We start from the raw sequence: 18,958 nt of genomic DNA, 5'->3' as shown, positions 1-18,958 counted from the left end.
TAACCAGCAAAAATAAGTTTTTCACCTTTCTTGTCAAATTTTTCTCTTTCTTGAGAAGGAACCAGTGAATATGCTATGCATCCAAAAACTTTTAAATGATCAATTACCGGTTTCTTTTTGTGCCAAGCTTCAAATGGTGTCTTGTTCCGAACAGCCTTTGTTGGTGAACGGTTAAGAATGTAAATTGATGTGTTGACTGCTTCAGCCCAGAATTTGTTAGGAAGATCTTTACCTTTTAACATGCTTCGAGCCATCTCAACGATTGTTCTTTTCTTTCTTTCCGCCACTCCATTTTGTTGTGGGCTTCTTCGAACGGTGAGCTGCCTTTGTATGCCATTTTCTTTGCAATAGTTCATGAATGGACTGTAAAGATATTTCACCTCCTCGATCCGTTCGGAGAGACTTAATTTCATACCCACTTTGCTTTTCAACGTACACTTTAAATTGAAGAAATGCTAAAAAAGCTTCAAATTTTTGGTTAAGAAAGAAAATCCACATCATTCTAGTAAAATCATTGACAAATAAGATGAAGTATCTCTTATCTCCAAGTGACGGAGTCCTTGTAGGTCCACAAATATCTGAATGTATCAATTCAAGAGGGTCTTTGGCTCTATAAGATGTTTTAAGAAATGGGAGTCTATGTATTTTCCCATATATGCATCCTTCACAAACCTGATTTGTCTTTTCAATAGAGGGGAGTCCAATCACCATATTCTTTTGTTTAAGCAAATGCAATCCATTATTATTCAAATGACCATATCTCAAATGCCATAATAATGTTTTATCATCATTTTCACTTTTGAAGGCAAATGTGTCAACTTGTGACATGAAGAAAGGAAATACCTTGTTTTGGTTCATGTCAATTTCAGCCAAGATTTTGTTATTTTGTTTGTTGAAAATTCTTCATTTTCCATCTTCAAAATATAGTGAATAACCTTTTTGCAGCAACTGTCCAACACTTAAGAGGTTTTGGGTCAAGTTAGGAACATATAAAACATCATGGATTAATTTTTGTGTACCTCCTTTTGTATCCACTGCAATGACTCCCTTACCAATTACATTTTGAAGATTGCCATCTCCAAGCTTCACTTTTGACTTGTGACTTTGATCAAGCTTCACAAAGATATCTTGATTTCCCATCATATGATTGCTACAACCACTATCCAAGTACCAAATGTTGTTAGTTACATTTTGGGTATTCATACAAGAGAAGAGTTGATGTTCTTCCTCATCTTTGATAAAGTTTGCTTCTTCCTTATCTTAAACCAACAATTTGTATAGGAATGATTTGCATTTTTGCATCTTTTGCATTTGAACCTGCAATCTTTAGTTTCATGATTAGATTTTTTGCAAATTCGGCAAGAGGGGTTTGAATTACCGAATTTTGATTGCCAATTTTCCTTTCTTTCTTTACCACCTCCTTTTCTACCTTGCTCGGATTTAGAAAATTTCTTGTTTGAGAAATTATATCTTGATTGGAAAGCTTGCTCCAAAGGTTGATTTGTCAACCTATTGATTCTTTGTTCATGTGCTTGAAGAGAACTCATAAGTTCATTCATGGTATATGTAGATAGATTTTTTTATTCTTCAATAGCTGCAACTACATGATCAAATTTTTGAGGAAGACTACGAAGGATTTTTTGAACAATTTTCTTGTCCTCAAGTATATCTCCACAACTTCGAATTTGATTAACAATTGTAGTCACATGAGAGGAAAATTGCTGAATATTCTCACTCTCTTTCATAGCTAAACTATCAAAGTCCTTCCACAAGGATTGAAGTTTAACTGTAATAATTTTTTCAGACCCTTGAAACTCATTTTTCAAAATTTCCCACGCTTCTTTTGATTTTACTGCACACCCATAAGTCTAGGGAAGATTGTTTTACTTTCCCCTTTGTTGGATGTATTGTAATGCTTTTGCATCTCTTTTCTTTGTTTGTTTTAGTTGTGTTGCATCTAGTGCTTCTTCATCATATCCATCTTCAATGAACTCCCACAAATCTTGTGAGATGAAAATTGTCTTCATTTGAATGCTCCAATAGTCATAGTGCTCACCATCAAAAACAGAAACTGAAATTGATGAGAGGTTGAAACATGAATTGTTTGTAGCCATTGGTTCAAAATGAGATAGATGGCTCTGATACCAAATTTGTTGGGTGCTTTACTTGTTCTTACAAGAAGATTAACAAGAAGATAATTGCTAAACTTAAATTGTATTGAGATAGATGCTATATTGTTGAATGTTGTTTTTGTTTTTGCTTGATATCTTCTCATTACAAAGACATCTATTTATATAGATCATAGATGATAGACATAACTACTACAATAACTCCTAGACTCATAGACTTACAAACTCCCAACTTTTGATTTTCTAAACTCTCAAGTCTTGATTGACATAACTCTTGACTCTTGAGTAACATAACTCTTATGTAGTTAAAAACATACTTAAAACATAGATAATTATTTTTCTAGAAATTACTAATTATCTTTCAACAGTCTCCTGAGCACTATAATTGTCTTCTCTATTCTTGCCTCTTGATTCTGAAATAACCATCAACCTCCAGCACTATCTTCATAACGCACCAAACAATTAAACATGATAACATAACAATCAAGAACCCGGACAATGAAAGAATGAAAAAGGTAGTAATTCATTCTAATTGATCTGCAAAGAATCCAAAGTGTCGTTAGAATGACGGACTCTAAGATCTAAACCTATAAAGGGTAATAAAAATGCTTTGATTGCTGCTAAAGCTAATACAAATAGTGGGTATTTCAACTTTTCAAATCTAATCAAACTAAGATAGATTATGAAGAACAAAAAAAACTCGGGGGGTTAAATAAGCATAAAGTAATATGAATGAAATATGAATGAGACCAACTTGCTCAACAAGAGATGAACTCCATCATATGGGTTTCTTATACCAAACAATTAAATAACCCAACATCCAAATTTGATCTTTTGCTTTACAAGTTTAGAGAGAGATGTGATCGTGGTAAGAGAAAGAATTTAGAAGGATATGCTTTTAGTATGAACTTTACCTTAAGATGGAGAGCCTTGCATCCATCATAACGTGAAGAAAAAAGATCAACAATTATTAATGTATTAACTTAGAGTTAACCATAAGAAATCTCTTTCTTTTTTGTCGAAGTTGATTTTTTTTGCCACCATTTCTTAACTTTCCCGTTACAATGAATCCTCTGATATTTCTCCCAAAACATCAAACCAAGAAAAACCATGAGAGACCTAAAACAACAAATATGAAAAATTAAACTCAAACTGAATAAAAAAAATTAAAGAAATAGAAAGATCCACAAGGCGGGAAAGAGAGACAACCCATGTAGGCGGGTGAAAAAACTTGAGAGAAATTGATAGTTTAGACTTAATGGGCAGTAAAGACTTAATGGGCAATAAAGGGTTTAATAAGGGGAAGATGATGGATTGAAAAGGTTAGAAATGGTGAACTGAATGGTTGTCAAGTATTGATGTCATTTATTTTGTCCTACTCAACCTTTGTCACTGTGATACCCTTTCTGTTTTGTTATATAGATATAATGGTGGGTCAAGATTCTACCTAAGATAAAATCCCAAGTCCAAAACTTTCTATTATCTAAGGCAATGAACACTAAAACTCCTTTTTCAATCTACATAGCGCCTAGCGGCACCATTATACCGAACACCACTTTCACCTTCTTCGTGGTTCTTTTCCCTCTACCACGACACCCACTTTAAATCCTTCATTAGTTTGATTGTGCTTCATATTTTTTAAGAATAACAAGGTTGATTGTATGAAGAAAGTAACACGACACATTGCTTTTTCCGGAGAACAAACCGTTTTTTGTTTATGTTCGATCATATATTTGTAGGTCTTTTATAGCAGATTTTAGCGCAATCAAGCAGTAGTTTCTTTCTTGAATGAGCAAATGTATTAATGTACCTATATCTAATAATGCATTTGCTCATTCATGAGAGTAAACTACCTCCACGATTTGAACCCAAAATTTTGAATTTTAGATGAAGTGGACAGTCTTTTAGCTAAAGGACAGTTCTGCTTATTTACATATCATATAATGGAGAGGCCAGTTGTGTTAAGGGAAACTCCATCAAAACTCTGATCTCTGCCTTCGAAAAAAGCTCCATATAAAAAAAAAGTATATAACGTTTCCTCGGGTTTACTCATCAAATAAGTAGAGCGAATAGTAGAAGAGATTAGTAAAGAGAAAATTATACACAAACAAAAAGATTAAGAAAAAATTCGAACAAAGAAAAGTTTAGTTTGAGGAGTCTGTCGTCGAAATTCAAATGCATTATAGGATATTGGGATCCATCTTTTTTCCAAAAGAATTTACCATGAAAAAATATACTAATCATTGTATAATAATGTACGAGAGATATACACAGACAAACAAACTCACAGACAGAAATTAGAATGTGATACTCTTCTTATATGATCGATGGCGTAGAGCTCATCGGTTCATCAATAATACTATTAATGCTACAAGATCGAGTTGGGTTCAATGGTGAAATCCTCGGTATGAAGTCACGCATTCTTTTTACTGCTCTACTTTTACTACTTCTTCTCTTAATATTTGCTTTCGTAGCTTCAAAACCAGGAACAACTTCACTAGTACTATTCCGAAAACGTTTACTCTTTTCTTGGCGACAAAAACCAATCCCAAAATACTTATTATCCCGTCCTTCCAATTTATGAAATTGAACAATATCGCCCGTTTTCAGTCCATGATATTTAACAAACTCTTTCCATCTTCCTGTTAAGTAGTAAGTTTGGCTTTTTTCACAATATTTGTATCTCATCTTCCACCACGTTTTCTTACCCTTATTTTCGGATAATTTGATGATCTGTGTCTTGAACATTTTCTCGGATAGACGTATTATGGGCATATGCTTCTTGGCCTCTCTTATTGGAATAGTTAGATCATGTTTAATATCATGTGAAGTCAAATGCTTCTTAAATAGGAACTCTCTTTGTCTTGCATGGCTAGGTTTTCCTCCATTAGCTGACTTTGCATGGCTTCGTATTGGTTCGATAATATCAACCTTATTCTTCCATTCTTGAATTATTTCTTGAACTTTAAGCAGTACTCTAGTACCTGAACTCAAGTTCTCATTATCTGTTTTTAATAAGCTCGACGATGAATCTGCTTCTGTAGGAGTTCCATTTTTGTGTTCAGATGTTGATTTCTCTTCTTCGCGATTCATATCGACGGTCCTGTTTTTCTCTTTCTGTTTCTGTATCTGTGGACAATACTATTGAGTCAACCAAGTATATAGTACTAATAATGATTTAAAGAAGCCCAATTTAAACAAGTAAACTAGGGTTATTTTAGAAATACTTGTATATCTGGAAAGAAACTGAACTCTTATACCCTCCAACCCTTAAATCTTAAAATTACTTTTGATAGGTATATAGAAACCCTAAATCTTAACTAGAAAAAAAAAAGGAAATTAATTAGATTAAAAAGGAAATCTTGTTGAGAGACTCACTTTAATTAATTCTGAATGGTTCTTCTTCTCGGATCCCAAGAATCGATTATTGATTCTTTCACCTCTAAATCAATCTTCTTGTGCTGGTGTTGGTCACTACTAGGACTTGAGAGTTGATGATGATGAGTAGAGAGGAGTGTTAGATAGGCAGATGAGGATTTTGGAGATGATCATAAAGAAAGAAATAGGAACTCTTGTATAAAAATAGAAAGATTAAATTAACCTAAATCCCACTTGATCTGAGCCCTAATGACGTGGCTTTAGGTTTTATGAAGTTGTTTTTAGTGTTTATTCTTATTTAGCTCTCATGTTGTGACCAACTTACTATTAGCTTCCTATACTTTGACTTGCCTCCCAAAACTAACTATTTTGGCACGTAACTGCTACCGTCGCATTTTTATTTCCTCTTTTGTCCTTCATTTTTTTTCTCACCTGCTGTCTCTCCAAGTAATACTACTTTCTTTTGTTTAAGATACCACTCTCCTCCTTTTATCTTCTTTTCTCTCTCAATTTTTTTTTATAACCACCTCTCCATTGAATCTTCCAAACCACTCGATATTTCGATGATCTGAACCACCATGGAGAGGAGGAAGACAGTTAAACAAAAGATAACAAACTTAAATAAGTGATGATGATAAGACACCGAGAGGGGGAGATTATAAGGGAAACCCCATGTCTGACCCCTCTGTCTCTTCTCTCTCTCAGGTTGCCACAAGAACAGTACAGTAGTATCCTTTAATCCTCTTCATCATCTCTATCATCCTCTTCAATATTCCTTACATAGAATTTCTATATGCACAAGAAACCTACATGTAAAACACTGCCATTGAGGCTAGCTATATTGATCTAATATTTTTGACACACTAATTAACACTTTCTTGACACGACATTAGTTTTTTTTTTATCCAAACCATACTTTCATTAATCAATGAACATCACAAAGTACATGGTAGAATTCTTATTCCTCTCCTACCAAAACTTCATGAGAGTTACATACATTCAAATGTAAAGTGCCTCATGAAGGGAAAAAATTGACTAGACACGGACACAAAGATCATATAGATCGAGAATTAAAGACCATAAAAGTCGACAAAAAGATCCTATAGATCGAGAATTAAAGGCTCTAAAGGTCGACAAAGAGAAAATTACAACAATAAAATTAAACTAATAAAAGTGAAATCTTGATAGTTCTTTTCTCTTGACTTGTTATTTCATCTTCAATCTCCTTGAATTGTTCATCGTATAATTCGGCGATATTGAATCTTCTTTTCTCACTGACATCTTTATCCATACTTCCATTTCTTAATCATATAAATCACCAACAAATGGATTAAATCCTTCATCAAATTTAATTTTTGTAACTTTAGGAAATGAATATGTGATCCATGTTAGAGAGAAGTGAACAAGGAGAAGAGGAAGAATCAGTAAGAAGAACTGTGTGGAATAAGATTTGATTCCATCAGTTATATGATGTTGTTTGATCTATTTCCAAGACACAAAAATGTATCTCTTTGTAAAATCTTAAAAGCGAATTGATGATCCAATGTTAAATAATGTGATAAAATCTATCGCTATCTAGCATTGTCTTTAAAAACAATATTGAAGCGAGTATCCGTAGAAACTTAGTAGAAACAGGATCAAGTAAATTGTTAAGATAGAAAGAAAAACATAGGTTTTCACTTTTATACAGTAAGAAGCCCATCTGTAACAGATTGTTGTTACAGATGAATTAACACTTCTCGTCATAAATTTTGGATTAAGAAAACGCATACTTCTATGAAAATAAAATTGCGTCCAAATGGCTAAAACCAACCTATTTTTTTCCAATCCATTTATCATAAACCACGATAACACAACATCATGTGTCAATGTACTTTGACTCTATATAATGGATATTAGAAAAAATTAAATAAAATTTGAATAATGCAAAGGGGAGAATTGAACCGTTGACCTCTTATCCATGTTTAAAATTCTTTACCACTAAGCTACACCTTAAATTATGGTTGAAATTGGATTGAAACTCAATTTGAAATAAGAAACATGAGGCCCTTCATTATTTGGGGCCAAAGTGATAGTTTTGGTGGCTTTGGGCTCGAGGCGCCCCTGGAGAGAGAATAATCGACTATGATTAACAGTTGGGATTTCGCCACTGAAAACTAAAAGAGAAATGACTCGAAGAGAGTCGAAGAGAAGAGTAAAGGAAAGGGTTAGACTTCTTTTGATTTCGAGGGTTATATGACATAGCTTAATTTAATCTAACACTACCATCTTACTCTGAACATTCATACTAATTATGGGTGGGTATTACGGACGGGTAGACGGACAACCTAAGGGGTGGACTCAGGCAGTACACAAGTTAGGTCCGTTGTCTGTGTTTGTCCCAAGGAATGAAATGTCGAAAAATTTCGGCCGAAATGGTTGAAATTTGTTGGGTTTTCTTCCATCGACACGAAAGTTTGCATACAAAAATTTCGTGTCAAACTTCCACCGAAATCTGACACGAAATCTCGAAAAAGAGGTTAGGGTTTCGAAACCCTAGTTGATTCTGAGTTTCTCACAGTTTTTTTTTCAAAAGAAGAAAATTGAGATGAATAATATGATTTCGTAAAGATTCGGTCTGGATTTCAGTCATTCCAAAGGTTTTGTAAACCCTAACTCATAAGAATTGAAAGTCATACCCGAATCGAAACTTAGTCTTCTTCACTGTTAGGTTTCTTCTTTAAATTTTCTTCTAATTTCTTCAACTAAATTCTTCCTCTTTCTTCACTGAATCATAACTTAGCCTTCTTCGAGAATTTTGTTGCCTAATTTTTAGAGAAAATCTAGAGAGAGCGAGGAAAAAGAAGCTTCTTTGAACACTTGAACTGAGAGGTCGTAGACGAAGAGATTTGGAAAATTAAATAGGGAGTGATTTTATTTTAATACTAAGCAGGGCACATCAAGATTTATGTGTTATTTTGTAAGTCCTCGTTATTTCAAATTAGTCCCCTGATTTTGTAGTCGGGTTTTGAGTTTGGCCCCCTGATTTTACAGTCGGGTTTGAGTTTAGCCCCTGAACTAACATACTTTATTGCATATTAGCACTCTAATTGACATTATTTTAGATAAGCCCTCTAATTAACTCAAATTTGTCACAAATCTATCAACTTTATAGTTATATAGTTGCAAATATCCCCTTAAACTAATATTTCTATCATTTCTATCAGTTCCGCAAAATTGTAAAATTTCAACACAGATCGAAATGTTTTTTCATTCCTTGGTTTGTCCACTAAACATATATCGGTCGGACGGGTTTTGACCGGCTCGGTCACCGGACGTATGCGGGTACAGGGCCACGGGCCAAAATCTCACCCCCACCGAAGACCTCTAAAAATTGATGATAGAAGTGTACGGGAAGGGAGATGACACATCAACCACCTACTTAAACAAGAAACGCGTTAAGGGATTCTCTTCGTCGGAATCCACCATTTAGTGGCGGTGGATATCCTATTTTAGTATTAATTAACCTTTTTGAGTAACAACAGATTTCGAAAAAAGCAAGCAAAGGTTGAAAGAAATTCTGTGAAAGATGTTTTATGTTTTTTTTAAGATCTTCTCCTTACAACACCTTGTTCGAAATTATGTAGTTCTTGAGAGATCATTTTTGGGGTACAATTTAAGAAGATACTAATAAATCAAGCAAATGACATGAGATTCAAATAAATGGTAATCAACACTAGATTTGATGGATTCACATCGTGAAAATTCATAAATTCACCATCAGTTCTAGGGCACTACAACAGACATCGAGAAGACGAAAGGAAAAGAAAAAAAAAATAATTTGTCTTCGCTCAACAACTTCAGTCTGACAGACTCGCACACTCTCCATTTCTCTTCTAGGTTCATCATTATATATATTTTTTAATATAATAAAGTTTATGACCTTCAGGGTCTTCTCATTTGTGATTTGTAGGATCTTTTCATTTCGTGACCTTTAGGGTCTTTTCATTTAGTTATTGTAATGTTGTACTCTTTTCCCTGCATGTTGTAAGTTACTTTTGTAAATTCCGTGCTATAATTTACTTCTGTAAATCTCATGTTGTAATCAAATGAGTCAAAAATCTCAAGACCATGTAATGTTCTGGATTGGTATGAATAAAGATTCTGGTTTAACTCAAAAAAAAAAAAAAATAGGAAAAGGGAGATTGGATAAGCATTTAGGGTCAAATCCACCATTTTACCCGAATGATAATCCGATCCACAATTTGCAATTCGGGCCGGATTTTGCATCCCTATGCGCCGCACCAATACAATCCGAAAACAAAACCCTAAAAGAACGAAGAGAGTTTGGGGTGAGAAGAGGTCTGTTCTTCTTCATCTACAACAAATCTCTTCGATCAAATAACAAAACCAGGTACGATTTTCATGGATCAAATTCTCTCTTAATCCTCCGATCTGTAGATCTCTCGCCATCTCTCTCTCTATCTCCCTACAAATTCATCACTCCTTTTGTTTATTTATCTTTTTTTGTGGAAGTTGTTTTTCTCAGTGATCTCCACATTTCCATAGTTCTTCAGTATCTAGGGTTACACTTGTATAAGTTTATCTGAGATTGATTTCATTTACGTGTTTTAATTCAACTTCTCTTTCAAATATATTGAATCAGAGAACTGCTTTTGGAGCTTGTTTGATTAACAATGGGGTCGACACAGCAACCTACTTATGGAGGATGCTCTCCTTCCCAAATTGTAAGAAATTGGGTTTCAAATTAGCTCTGCTACCTTCTTCTTTTCAATCTTTTGTTGTTTTCATTTACTTTTTAGTTTGTAAAAGAACTCAAATTTATTGTTCTATTTCTTTTCTTAGGTTGGGAATGCTTTTGTCCATCAATACTATCTTATATTGCATCAAAATCCAGGCATGGTTTATCACTTTTACCAGGACATTAGCAAGTTTGGACGTCCTGAGCCCAATGGTTGCATGAGTTTTGTTACTACCAAACAAGTAAGTTTTTTAAGTTAGTAGTTGAAAATAATTTGATTTAGACATGATAATTAATGGGTCGAGAATATCTCTCGGACTTTGAAAGAACCATATGTAATGCCCCAAACCTTAGCAGCTATCGATATCCTGACACTCGGCACAAACCCAATGGGTGCAGGGTTTTCCATGGGCCCACCCGGAAGGCGACGCTCATTATACTTGAGCACGCACCTGTAGCCTATGCTCCGGATGTCCTCACATGCGATGTGACACTATAACATTCCCCTGAAACACCAAGCCCCCACCCTTAGAGATGAGTCGTCAGCGCCTGTGATACCATCTGAGAGACTGAGACAACTAAGTGGGGTTATTTGGAATTTTGTTTTATTGTTGGTTGTTATGTTGTGAAACAGGCTATCAATGAGAAAATACTCTCTCTTGGTTATACGGAATGTGAGGCAGAGATAAAGACAGTGGATACCCAAGACTCGGTAGATGGTGGAGTTATCGTACTTGTCACTGGCCATTTGACTGTCAAAGACAATGTGAAACGAAATTTTACCCAGAGTTTCTTTCTTGCTCCTCAAGAGAAAGGCTACTTTGTTTTGAACGACATTTTTAGATATGTCGAAGAGGTCGAACATCATGATGTAAACGGAAGTCTGTCTAATGGTTTTGTTGCCATTCCAACTCCAATTCAGGGTATATAAGTGTTAATATGTTTGCTTGTTTTTTAGCTCTGATTTGTCGTTTTCTTTTCCTTTTCTCGTTGTGATTTATTACTGGGTTATTTACAGAACCTGCTGCACCACAAGAGCCTCGGGCTTCTGAGCATCCACCTCAATTGCCAAAAGAAGAAGCTAATGTTGAAAAGTTAAATGTCCCATTAGAGAATGGAGATCGTGCAGTTGTGGAGGAGAAAGCACCAGTTGTGGTTGTTCGTGAAGTTCAGGAAGATCTGCAGTGTGTATCGGAGTCCAACTCCTTTCCCCTGGAACTGGAAGATACTCCTAAGAAGTCGTATGCTTCTATCGTAAGTGTTGCCCTTTTCACTCCAATCTTCTATTTGTGCATATCATTTGTAGTCATCTACTGTTTGTTTAATTAATCAGTGATGCGTATTACACCATGTGGCTATTGTTTGAGGATTGTTTGAATACCAAGTTAATACTTTTGTCTTCATACACATACATTGTCTTTGAGCATAATGAAACACTTATTTATTATTGCAGGTGAAGGTGATGAAGGAAAGTCCATTACCCAAACCCATTCCTAAGGCTATTCCTGAAAGGCCCGCAACTGAAAATAACGATGTTCAGGTTCCCTCTGTACCAACACCAGTTCCAACAACTGAGACACCTGCTTTGGGTTCAAATGCCGCAGAGAATGGCAGTGCAGCAGAAGGAGAAGGTTTGGTTGCGGCATAATTATTTTTGTCTTGGGTTTGTCTATTACTGTTGTCTTGTTGGTTCATTGACCTCTTTTTGCATGTGCCAGCTGATGGTCACTCTATTTACATAAAGAATCTTCCGATAAATGCAACTCCTTCCCAACTAGAGGAAGAGTTCAAGACGTTTGGACCTATCAAGAGTGGTGGCATTCAAGTTAGAAGCAATAAGGTTTCTTGATTGGATTTTTCATTTTGTTTTCTTCATGTGTTAATTTCTTTATTGGTTTTTCCCCTTGTTAATAGAAAATCTATGTATGCTTATTTTGCAGCAACAAGGATTCTGCTTCGGTTTTGTGGAGTTTGAGACAGCAAGTGCTGTGCAAGGTGCAATAGCGGTATATTGTCTTGCTATCATAATTTCCCTTTATTTTTGTCCCTTGTTCTCTTCGTTCATTGCGGACTTGGAAAGTTACTTCTTTAGTCTAAATCATATCTAACTCTGCTTGTCTAAAAGTAGGGTAATTTGTAGAGAAGTAGTATACTACTACTTGTTATAGTCAGAATAGTGTTGATTCACACATCGGAATATGATCAATCCACTGAAAGAAGCAGCTTCATTGTATCTGAACAATTATCTTCTTGACCTGTATGGGCAATCAAAGCCAAGAACTTCATTCATCTACAGAGAAGTTTATGTTTATGTTTCCTGTGATTATGAATACAATAAAATCCTGTTTAGAGAAATGGAAACAATCGTTGTTTTGTTCACACAATCTCGTTGCGTATAATAGTGAATTAGTAATAATGTTGTTGGCTAAGAGTCTAAAACAATGACCTGTTGAAGGCTCTTAGATTTCTTTATCTCGACTCTCCAATATGTTGGACTGTCATGAAGTAGCGATTTCCTTTAGGTAGGTAGACATGAAGCAAGATTAATGTGGTAAATCACTTACACAATATGCAACTTAAGCGTTCAAGTGAAGGTAGTCCATGTATAATTATAGACCTATTAGTTAACTTTGATCATAAGGGCAAAAGGATTTAACATTCTAATGCTAATCTCTCAGTAAGTCGAGTGCCCATTTTTCAACTGGTTTTTAGCTTGAATTGCTGACCTACTTTCACTACTACTGATAATATCCTGCTTAACTCGTATATGATTTTTTTTAGGCTTCCCCCATTACGATTGGTGGTCGTCAGGCATATGTTGAGGGCAAACGAGCTTCTAGCTCTCGAGGCAAGTTTGAATTACCACTTTGAGTTGGCTTCCATTGATATTTATTCTTCTTTGCTTACTTGAGCAAGTTCCTATTTGTCTTCAGTGAAAAGGGATGGCCGTTTATTTTTACAGTAGCCATAATCTGCTTACTGCTATATTTTCTCCTTTTTCTGAAATAGTACAAGACAGCTTTATCCTTTTCTTCCTTTAGTTTCTTTGAAATGAAAAGGGTGCTTGATCCGTTCTTCTACAGGGAGTAACAGAGGTAGATATCCTCCTGGGAGAGGAAGTGGTAATGGATTCAGAAATGAAGGGGCAAGAGGGCGTGGTGGTAATTACGGCAATTCAGGAAGAGGTTATGGTTGGGTTGATTCCAACAACAGGTCCGAATTCAATAACCGAAATGGTGGCGGCGGAAGGGGAGTAGGTTCAGGCCATTCAAACGATGGAGTGTATCAAAGGGTTGGCCATTCGAGTGGTAGAAACAGTGGTGGTGGGAGCGGTGGGAGTGGTGCTCGCGTGAACCGGCCCCCAAATGGCATGGCTGCTAAAACTGGCACAGAAAAGGTACCTGCGACTGCTTAAAATACCAGTGTAGATGTAGTACATTCATTTCTTCCTTCTGGGTTGCAAAGTTCACAGAAGGGCAGATAGTAGATTTCTCAGGAAGATTTTGATTTAATTGACTTCTTCTCCTTTTCCTGTTTATTTCTCGAATATACTTTTTGTAAGCGTAAGCACCGTGATTGGTTGATATTATTCTTACCAGTAATTTGGAACTGGTCTGTCTGTAGTATATTAGATTTATCATTTCTAGTCCTCAGATTTTAGACATTTTTTTATTTTGTTCCCAATTCTGAAGTGGTTTACTCTTTAATTCGTGCTTCTTTTATGGCTTGGATATTTAGAGCGAGATAGAGAGGATGTGGAACTTCTCTTTTGTTAATAAAAATTCATCACATTATTATCATATGAAGATACTCGGTATGTCATTATCTACAGACAAGTATTTGTCAAATTATCGGACCACATGACATGGCAGATGATGTGGATGTTCCAGGTTGACTCATCTAGTAAGTTGTAAGCCAAACATGATGTGCGCTTAGCCTAATATTCTTACATGGCAATTGGCATGTATGCATCATCTATCACCAAAATGAGATGCAATTCTAACAAAAATGATAATTCTGCTAAAATTTGAGCTATGGAATCAGGAAAAGTAATTATTTAACTGATTGAACTGTTTAAATTAAACTTCAGAAATATATTGTTAGCTAAAAGTGAACAACAAAACCTAAATTTCAAAATTGAACCTCAGACAGGACAAGGAAGTCTCACTAAGAGTTGGCCTTCAATGACACTGCAAAAAGAGTGAAAAACAGAAAAAGAACATCAATGTTTGATATTGTAATGAACCAAAACCAAAAAAAAGAAGGTCGGGTAGAAGTAGCTAAGTGGGGAGCACAATTTACCTCTTGACATAGTAGTAGCAGAAGTCGGCCAAAATAAAAGTCTGAACAACTTCTGAGAGTAAAACGATTGGTATCCAGAAAAATCCAGTCCCGGCCGAGAATATGTAGTTCCAGTTGGTGTCGAAAATCTGCATTAATTAACACAACAAAAGGTTTAAGTATACTAAAGTAACTTCATCATCTTCAACAACAAAAACTACATCATCTCCAGATCTTAACCACCATTCCTTCATGTTCAAGTTCTTTCTTATCATCTTCACCACCAGGCACCAGTTGAAAGATTAATATAGCCATATAGGGGAAAAATATTTTTGTCAAGTATCACATATTCACATGTACCATTCGTATTTGATACACACCCAAGTTAAGTCGGTTCAATCTTAAAAAAAAAAAAATGTTAACTCGGTTCTGACACATTCCGTCCAAAGAAGGGGTCTATATAAGTGATTTCACAAAAAATGTGGAGTAGTCCAAATATCGCCATTAACGTGCGGGTCAGTATCAAACTATCCTAAAATACTATTTAGCTTATTATCCATTACTCATGCCTTAGGGAAATTGTGATTCTTTAAGTATAAGATACGCTTTTTCGTTAAGAAAAATAATTAGTTTATACAACTCACCTGAAATATCCAATGAGCACAAGCCAAGAACCTAGCAACTCCTAATGCGAAAACATAATGAGCAGTAAATGGCTCAACCATCTGAAAACAAAATTTAACAAAGAATAGAGCAAGTTAGTACTTGATTTTGCTTTTTCTAACTTCACGCATCCAAATCTATTAATAACCGAACCTTTGCATTCTGCATTAAACGTAGTTGAGGCAGCACCGAGATAGATTCCAAGTACACGCAGAAAGCCCAAAGCATTCTGTTTACGACATTGTGATAAGTATATGGATGGACAACTACGGCAAGGATAACAGCGGGAACCAACTGTCACGATAGGAGAAAGAAGACTCATTACTTTAAGGATAGAAATGTTATCAAATACTTCCTCGATTATGACATAAGTCGATCAAATGGAGGTAAAATAGGAATTCAAAAGTAGGCAAGAGTGATAAATTTCGAAAAACATTTGTCTCGGGTAATACAGTACTGCAGTGGTTTAATAGCAGAATTATCTTACCAAATAGTATATTGGCATGTTGTCGAGTTCCTTGATGTAGGTTGATTTCAGTTTGAATCTTATCATGTATATGACCCATATGGTTGGTATTAAAGTTGCACAATCGAGCACTGTATGAATATCCCCTTCCATGAAAAAACTGCAATAGACTCTTACAGCAAGGAATATAGCAGTGAGCTCTTGGGATTTCAACGAAAGACCTAAAGAGGCATATCAGTCGTTAGAAATATGATTCGGAAAATAGGAAATGGTTGGTTAAATTTTAATCACTATAAAATTGAAAGTAGAGTGTGCACAATTTAGAGCAAGTAAACAATGGAAATGCTAAATAACCCATCAAATTTATCCCACTCGTTAGACAAGTCACTACTTAAGAAAAACAAGATCTCTATTGTTCATGTTGAACGGTCATTCAAAACGCACTACTTAGATTTGAACTTGTGTAACTAGTGAGTTGAATTGTTGGGTCACGGGACAACCTCTAGTTAAATGTTCATACTTGCTACAATAAATATCCACACTAAACACCAAGAATTATTCAAAATTGTTAATCATATTAAATCCCTAAAAAAATCTCAAAATTTATCAACAAGTTAAATCAAATGAAAAAGAAAGTGTCAGCACTTGGTTGACCAAGTGGTTTAAAGTGTTGACATAAACTCCAAATATTTCTGGAAGTCCCGGTCTCGATCCCAGAGGAGGTGGAATCCTTGGGTTATCGAATTTGGGTTATTGGGGTATAAATAATTAGTTGGGCTAAAGGTCGAAGTTTAGCAGAGACTGTTTCAACAAAAAAAATAATAATAACTAAGCAGAGACCTATAGATTTTGGTGGTGTTTCTTTTTTTCTCATTGTCCGAATCTGACTGACTTGTCGGAATTTGAAATTTCTGAATCAAATCGACCCAAAATTAACCTGAATGGCTTATGAATCAAATTGACCCAAAATAAACATGAACAAGCCATTCTGACTAGTAAACATTTTTTAATTCATCCTGAGTCAATTCAGACATATAGTCAGATTACAGATCTGACTTAGGAAAAGTAAACACTAGAATTTAGTTCCCCAACAAGATTTTTCTGATTATGATATCTTATGCATGAAACAAACATGAAATTTCTTATTATTTGGGCGAAATTCTTCTGTAAAACCCTAAAATTGATCAGAATTTCATCAATCAAAGAAGAAGAAGGAAATCAAAATATACCTGAACAAGTCTTTTGAGTAGTGAGCTTGTAAATTAATACTAAAATCCCAATAGCATGAACAGCTTCAGAAGCTATAAAGAAGTGATTATGATCTCTCACTAAAAATTTCAAAGCAATTAAAGAACAAATTGCAGAAACAAAACCCAAGAAGATTTTCACTTTCATTGATTGTTTTCTTACCCATCCAAACAAAATATTCACAGGTGAAGTTCTTCGCCTCCCCATAATCGATTAATCCAACAAACAGATTGTTTTACAGTTTAGAGAAAGAAAGGGAGATAGATTTATTAGAGAGAGAGGAAGAGAGAGAGAGAGAGAGAGGAGTTTCTGTGATTTTGTTTTCAATCAATAAAATCTCTGAGGATTGATTTTGACACGAAGAACAGAGCATGCAATTTTAGTGAAACTTTAAGACAGGTTTCTAATTTTGTGTTTAGCTAATAATGTAATGACACGTGTACATAATAGGATTTACTGCCATACTTGAGCGGTAATCTCTGCCTGCACAACTTTTTTTTTTGTTACAACTTGCTTACATAAAGGGTAAATCTTGATATTCAAAAACATGGCAAGCCAATAATATTCTATTTTTTTTGTTGAAAGAAGTTAGTAATAATCTTAATAGGTCGATCTTGTTTTTTTTCGATCTTAATAGGTCGATGGTCGCATAGGAAAAAATTATACATAAAAATTATCAAATTCGGAAGGGAAAATTGAAGTAGCATTTTGTCTAATGAAATGGCCTAATAAAGATATTGGATCATGACATTTACATAGAGTACAAGGGATGGTGTTTATAATCTTCAAATCATGGTAAATCTAAAGTTGTGAGAGATATTACACAAGTCTATATGAGTCTTAATTACGTTAAATAGCTATATGAGTTTTGACCCGTTTTATTTAATACAATTTAGTTTCTGTTGCGTAAAAAATAAACATATTAGTGATACATCTATGTAAACTTACGGACAATTAAAACTTACAAAAGATAGGCTTATTACTTTTATTTTATTTAGTTTGGACCTTAAGCTTGTTAGACTTTTTATCGTGGACTTAACACCTTCGGACTCACATTATATTAATAGTTATTCTGTAAAAGGGACAAACATAAGAGCATCTCCAATGCAACACTCAATCTTACAAACTCTGAGTGCCACTTAGGATTTTTAGAGTTTTTTCTTAAAAATAATCTCCAGTGCAACACTCTATTTGGGTCTCTAAGATGACGTGTCGAGGGTGGAACAGAAATATCTCAAGAGGACACTCTATTTCTGGAGTGTCCTCTTGAGATATCTCTAATTGTCCAACTCATCAATATTTGATTTTCAACCAATAGAAATCGAGTCTTCTATATTTTCTAAAATAACTAACTATTTATTTACTAAACTAACTATGCCACATAAGTAAATAAGATAAGTTTAGAGTTTTGCATTGGAGACACAAAAAAAATTGAGGATATCTATTAACGCCACGTAGGAGTGAGAATCTCAATTGAAACTTGACATATAGTATGAATAGAGAATTTTTTGAGTTTTGCATTGGAGATGCTCTAAGTAAAGATGATGATTTTGAGACATGAAAAAGTTTTTTTTTAGTTTGGGGGCAAGAATTAACTTTGACTAACTTTATCATCCAAATAGTAACGGCGTCTAATAACCTTAAAGTTAGTTGACTCTTCCGTTAGTTAAAAATGTGAGATGCCTCAAACACTATTTTTTCAATTTCAATGCTCGTTACGTGAGATAACCTATTTCTATCCATTAACCATATTGACATAAACCTCCAGACTCACATAAATTCATAAGCTTTGTGTTTGAACCTACATATCACAGATATGCATTCATTCATTCTTCACACATAAATTGATCTAAAAATTAATACACCCATAAATATTCATTTTGTTCATAAATATTAAACTATCTTAATGTTAAAAATTAATCTCTATCAGTATTTAAGTACCTTATTGTTGTTCAAAAAGATCAAAAGATGTAAAATTTTACGACGATGAATTGGAGAATAACATTTTGTATCGGATAATCTAAGTTTTGGGTGAAAAAATCTTATATTAAC

The 18,958-nt window shown here is 34.7% G+C and overlaps 2 protein-coding genes across 2 annotated transcripts; one reads left to right on the top strand and one right to left on the bottom strand.

Moving 5' to 3' along the window:
- The first annotated feature begins 9,611 nt into the window (after nt 1-9,611).
- LOC147569007 (nuclear transport factor 2-like) lies at nt 9,612-13,912 on the top strand. The gene is made up of 10 exons (XM_086655465.1): nt 9,612-9,900; nt 10,153-10,234; nt 10,353-10,490; nt 10,883-11,171; nt 11,267-11,502; nt 11,702-11,879; nt 11,967-12,088; nt 12,189-12,254; nt 13,030-13,096; nt 13,332-13,912. Exons 2-10 carry the CDS (start codon nt 10,184-10,186, stop codon nt 13,661-13,663), a joined length of 1,479 nt encoding a protein of 492 aa, XP_086511591.1. The 5' UTR covers nt 9,612-9,900; nt 10,153-10,183; the 3' UTR covers nt 13,664-13,912.
- A 391-nt stretch (nt 13,913-14,303) lies between these two features.
- LOC147569006 (uncharacterized) lies at nt 14,304-17,287 on the bottom strand. The gene is made up of 6 exons (XM_086655463.1): nt 16,888-17,287; nt 15,680-15,879; nt 15,346-15,486; nt 15,174-15,254; nt 14,551-14,678; nt 14,304-14,438 (listed from the first exon to the last, which is right to left on the bottom strand). Exons 1-6 carry the CDS (start codon nt 17,111-17,113, stop codon nt 14,393-14,395), a joined length of 822 nt encoding a protein of 273 aa, XP_086511589.1. The 5' UTR covers nt 17,114-17,287; the 3' UTR covers nt 14,304-14,392.
- Between the last annotated feature and the right edge of the window lie 1,671 nt (nt 17,288-18,958).

Source organism: Eschscholzia californica, unplaced genomic scaffold, assembly GCF_041429995.1.
Source record: "Eschscholzia californica isolate CP2 unplaced genomic scaffold, dmEscCali1.0.p SCAF_1, whole genome shotgun sequence".
Classification (NCBI taxonomy): domain Eukaryota; kingdom Viridiplantae; phylum Streptophyta; class Magnoliopsida; order Ranunculales; family Papaveraceae; genus Eschscholzia; species Eschscholzia californica.
Note: the sequence above shows the minus strand (reverse complement) of the source record. Positions and strands in the feature narration are given on the sequence as shown.

Coding starts and splice junctions, on each gene's coding strand:
- LOC147569006 (XM_086655463.1), bottom strand. CDS start 17,113: ATGGGGAGGCGAAGAACTTCACCTGTGAATATTTTGTTTGGATGGGTA. Junction 15,487..15,679: donor ACATGCCAATATACTATTTG/GTAAGATAATTC, acceptor CTATCGTGACAG/TTGGTTCCCGCTGTTATCCT. Junction 14,439..14,550: donor TGCTACTACTATGTCAAGAG/GTAAATTGTGCT, acceptor CTCTTTTTGCAG/TGTCATTGAAGGCCAACTCT.
- LOC147569007 (XM_086655465.1), top strand. CDS start 10,184: ATGGGGTCGACACAGCAACCTACTTATGGAGGATGCTCTCCTTCCCAA. Junction 11,172..11,266: donor CATTCCAACTCCAATTCAGG/GTATATAAGTGT, acceptor GGTTATTTACAG/AACCTGCTGCACCACAAGAG. Junction 13,097..13,331: donor ACGAGCTTCTAGCTCTCGAG/GCAAGTTTGAAT, acceptor GTTCTTCTACAG/GGAGTAACAGAGGTAGATAT.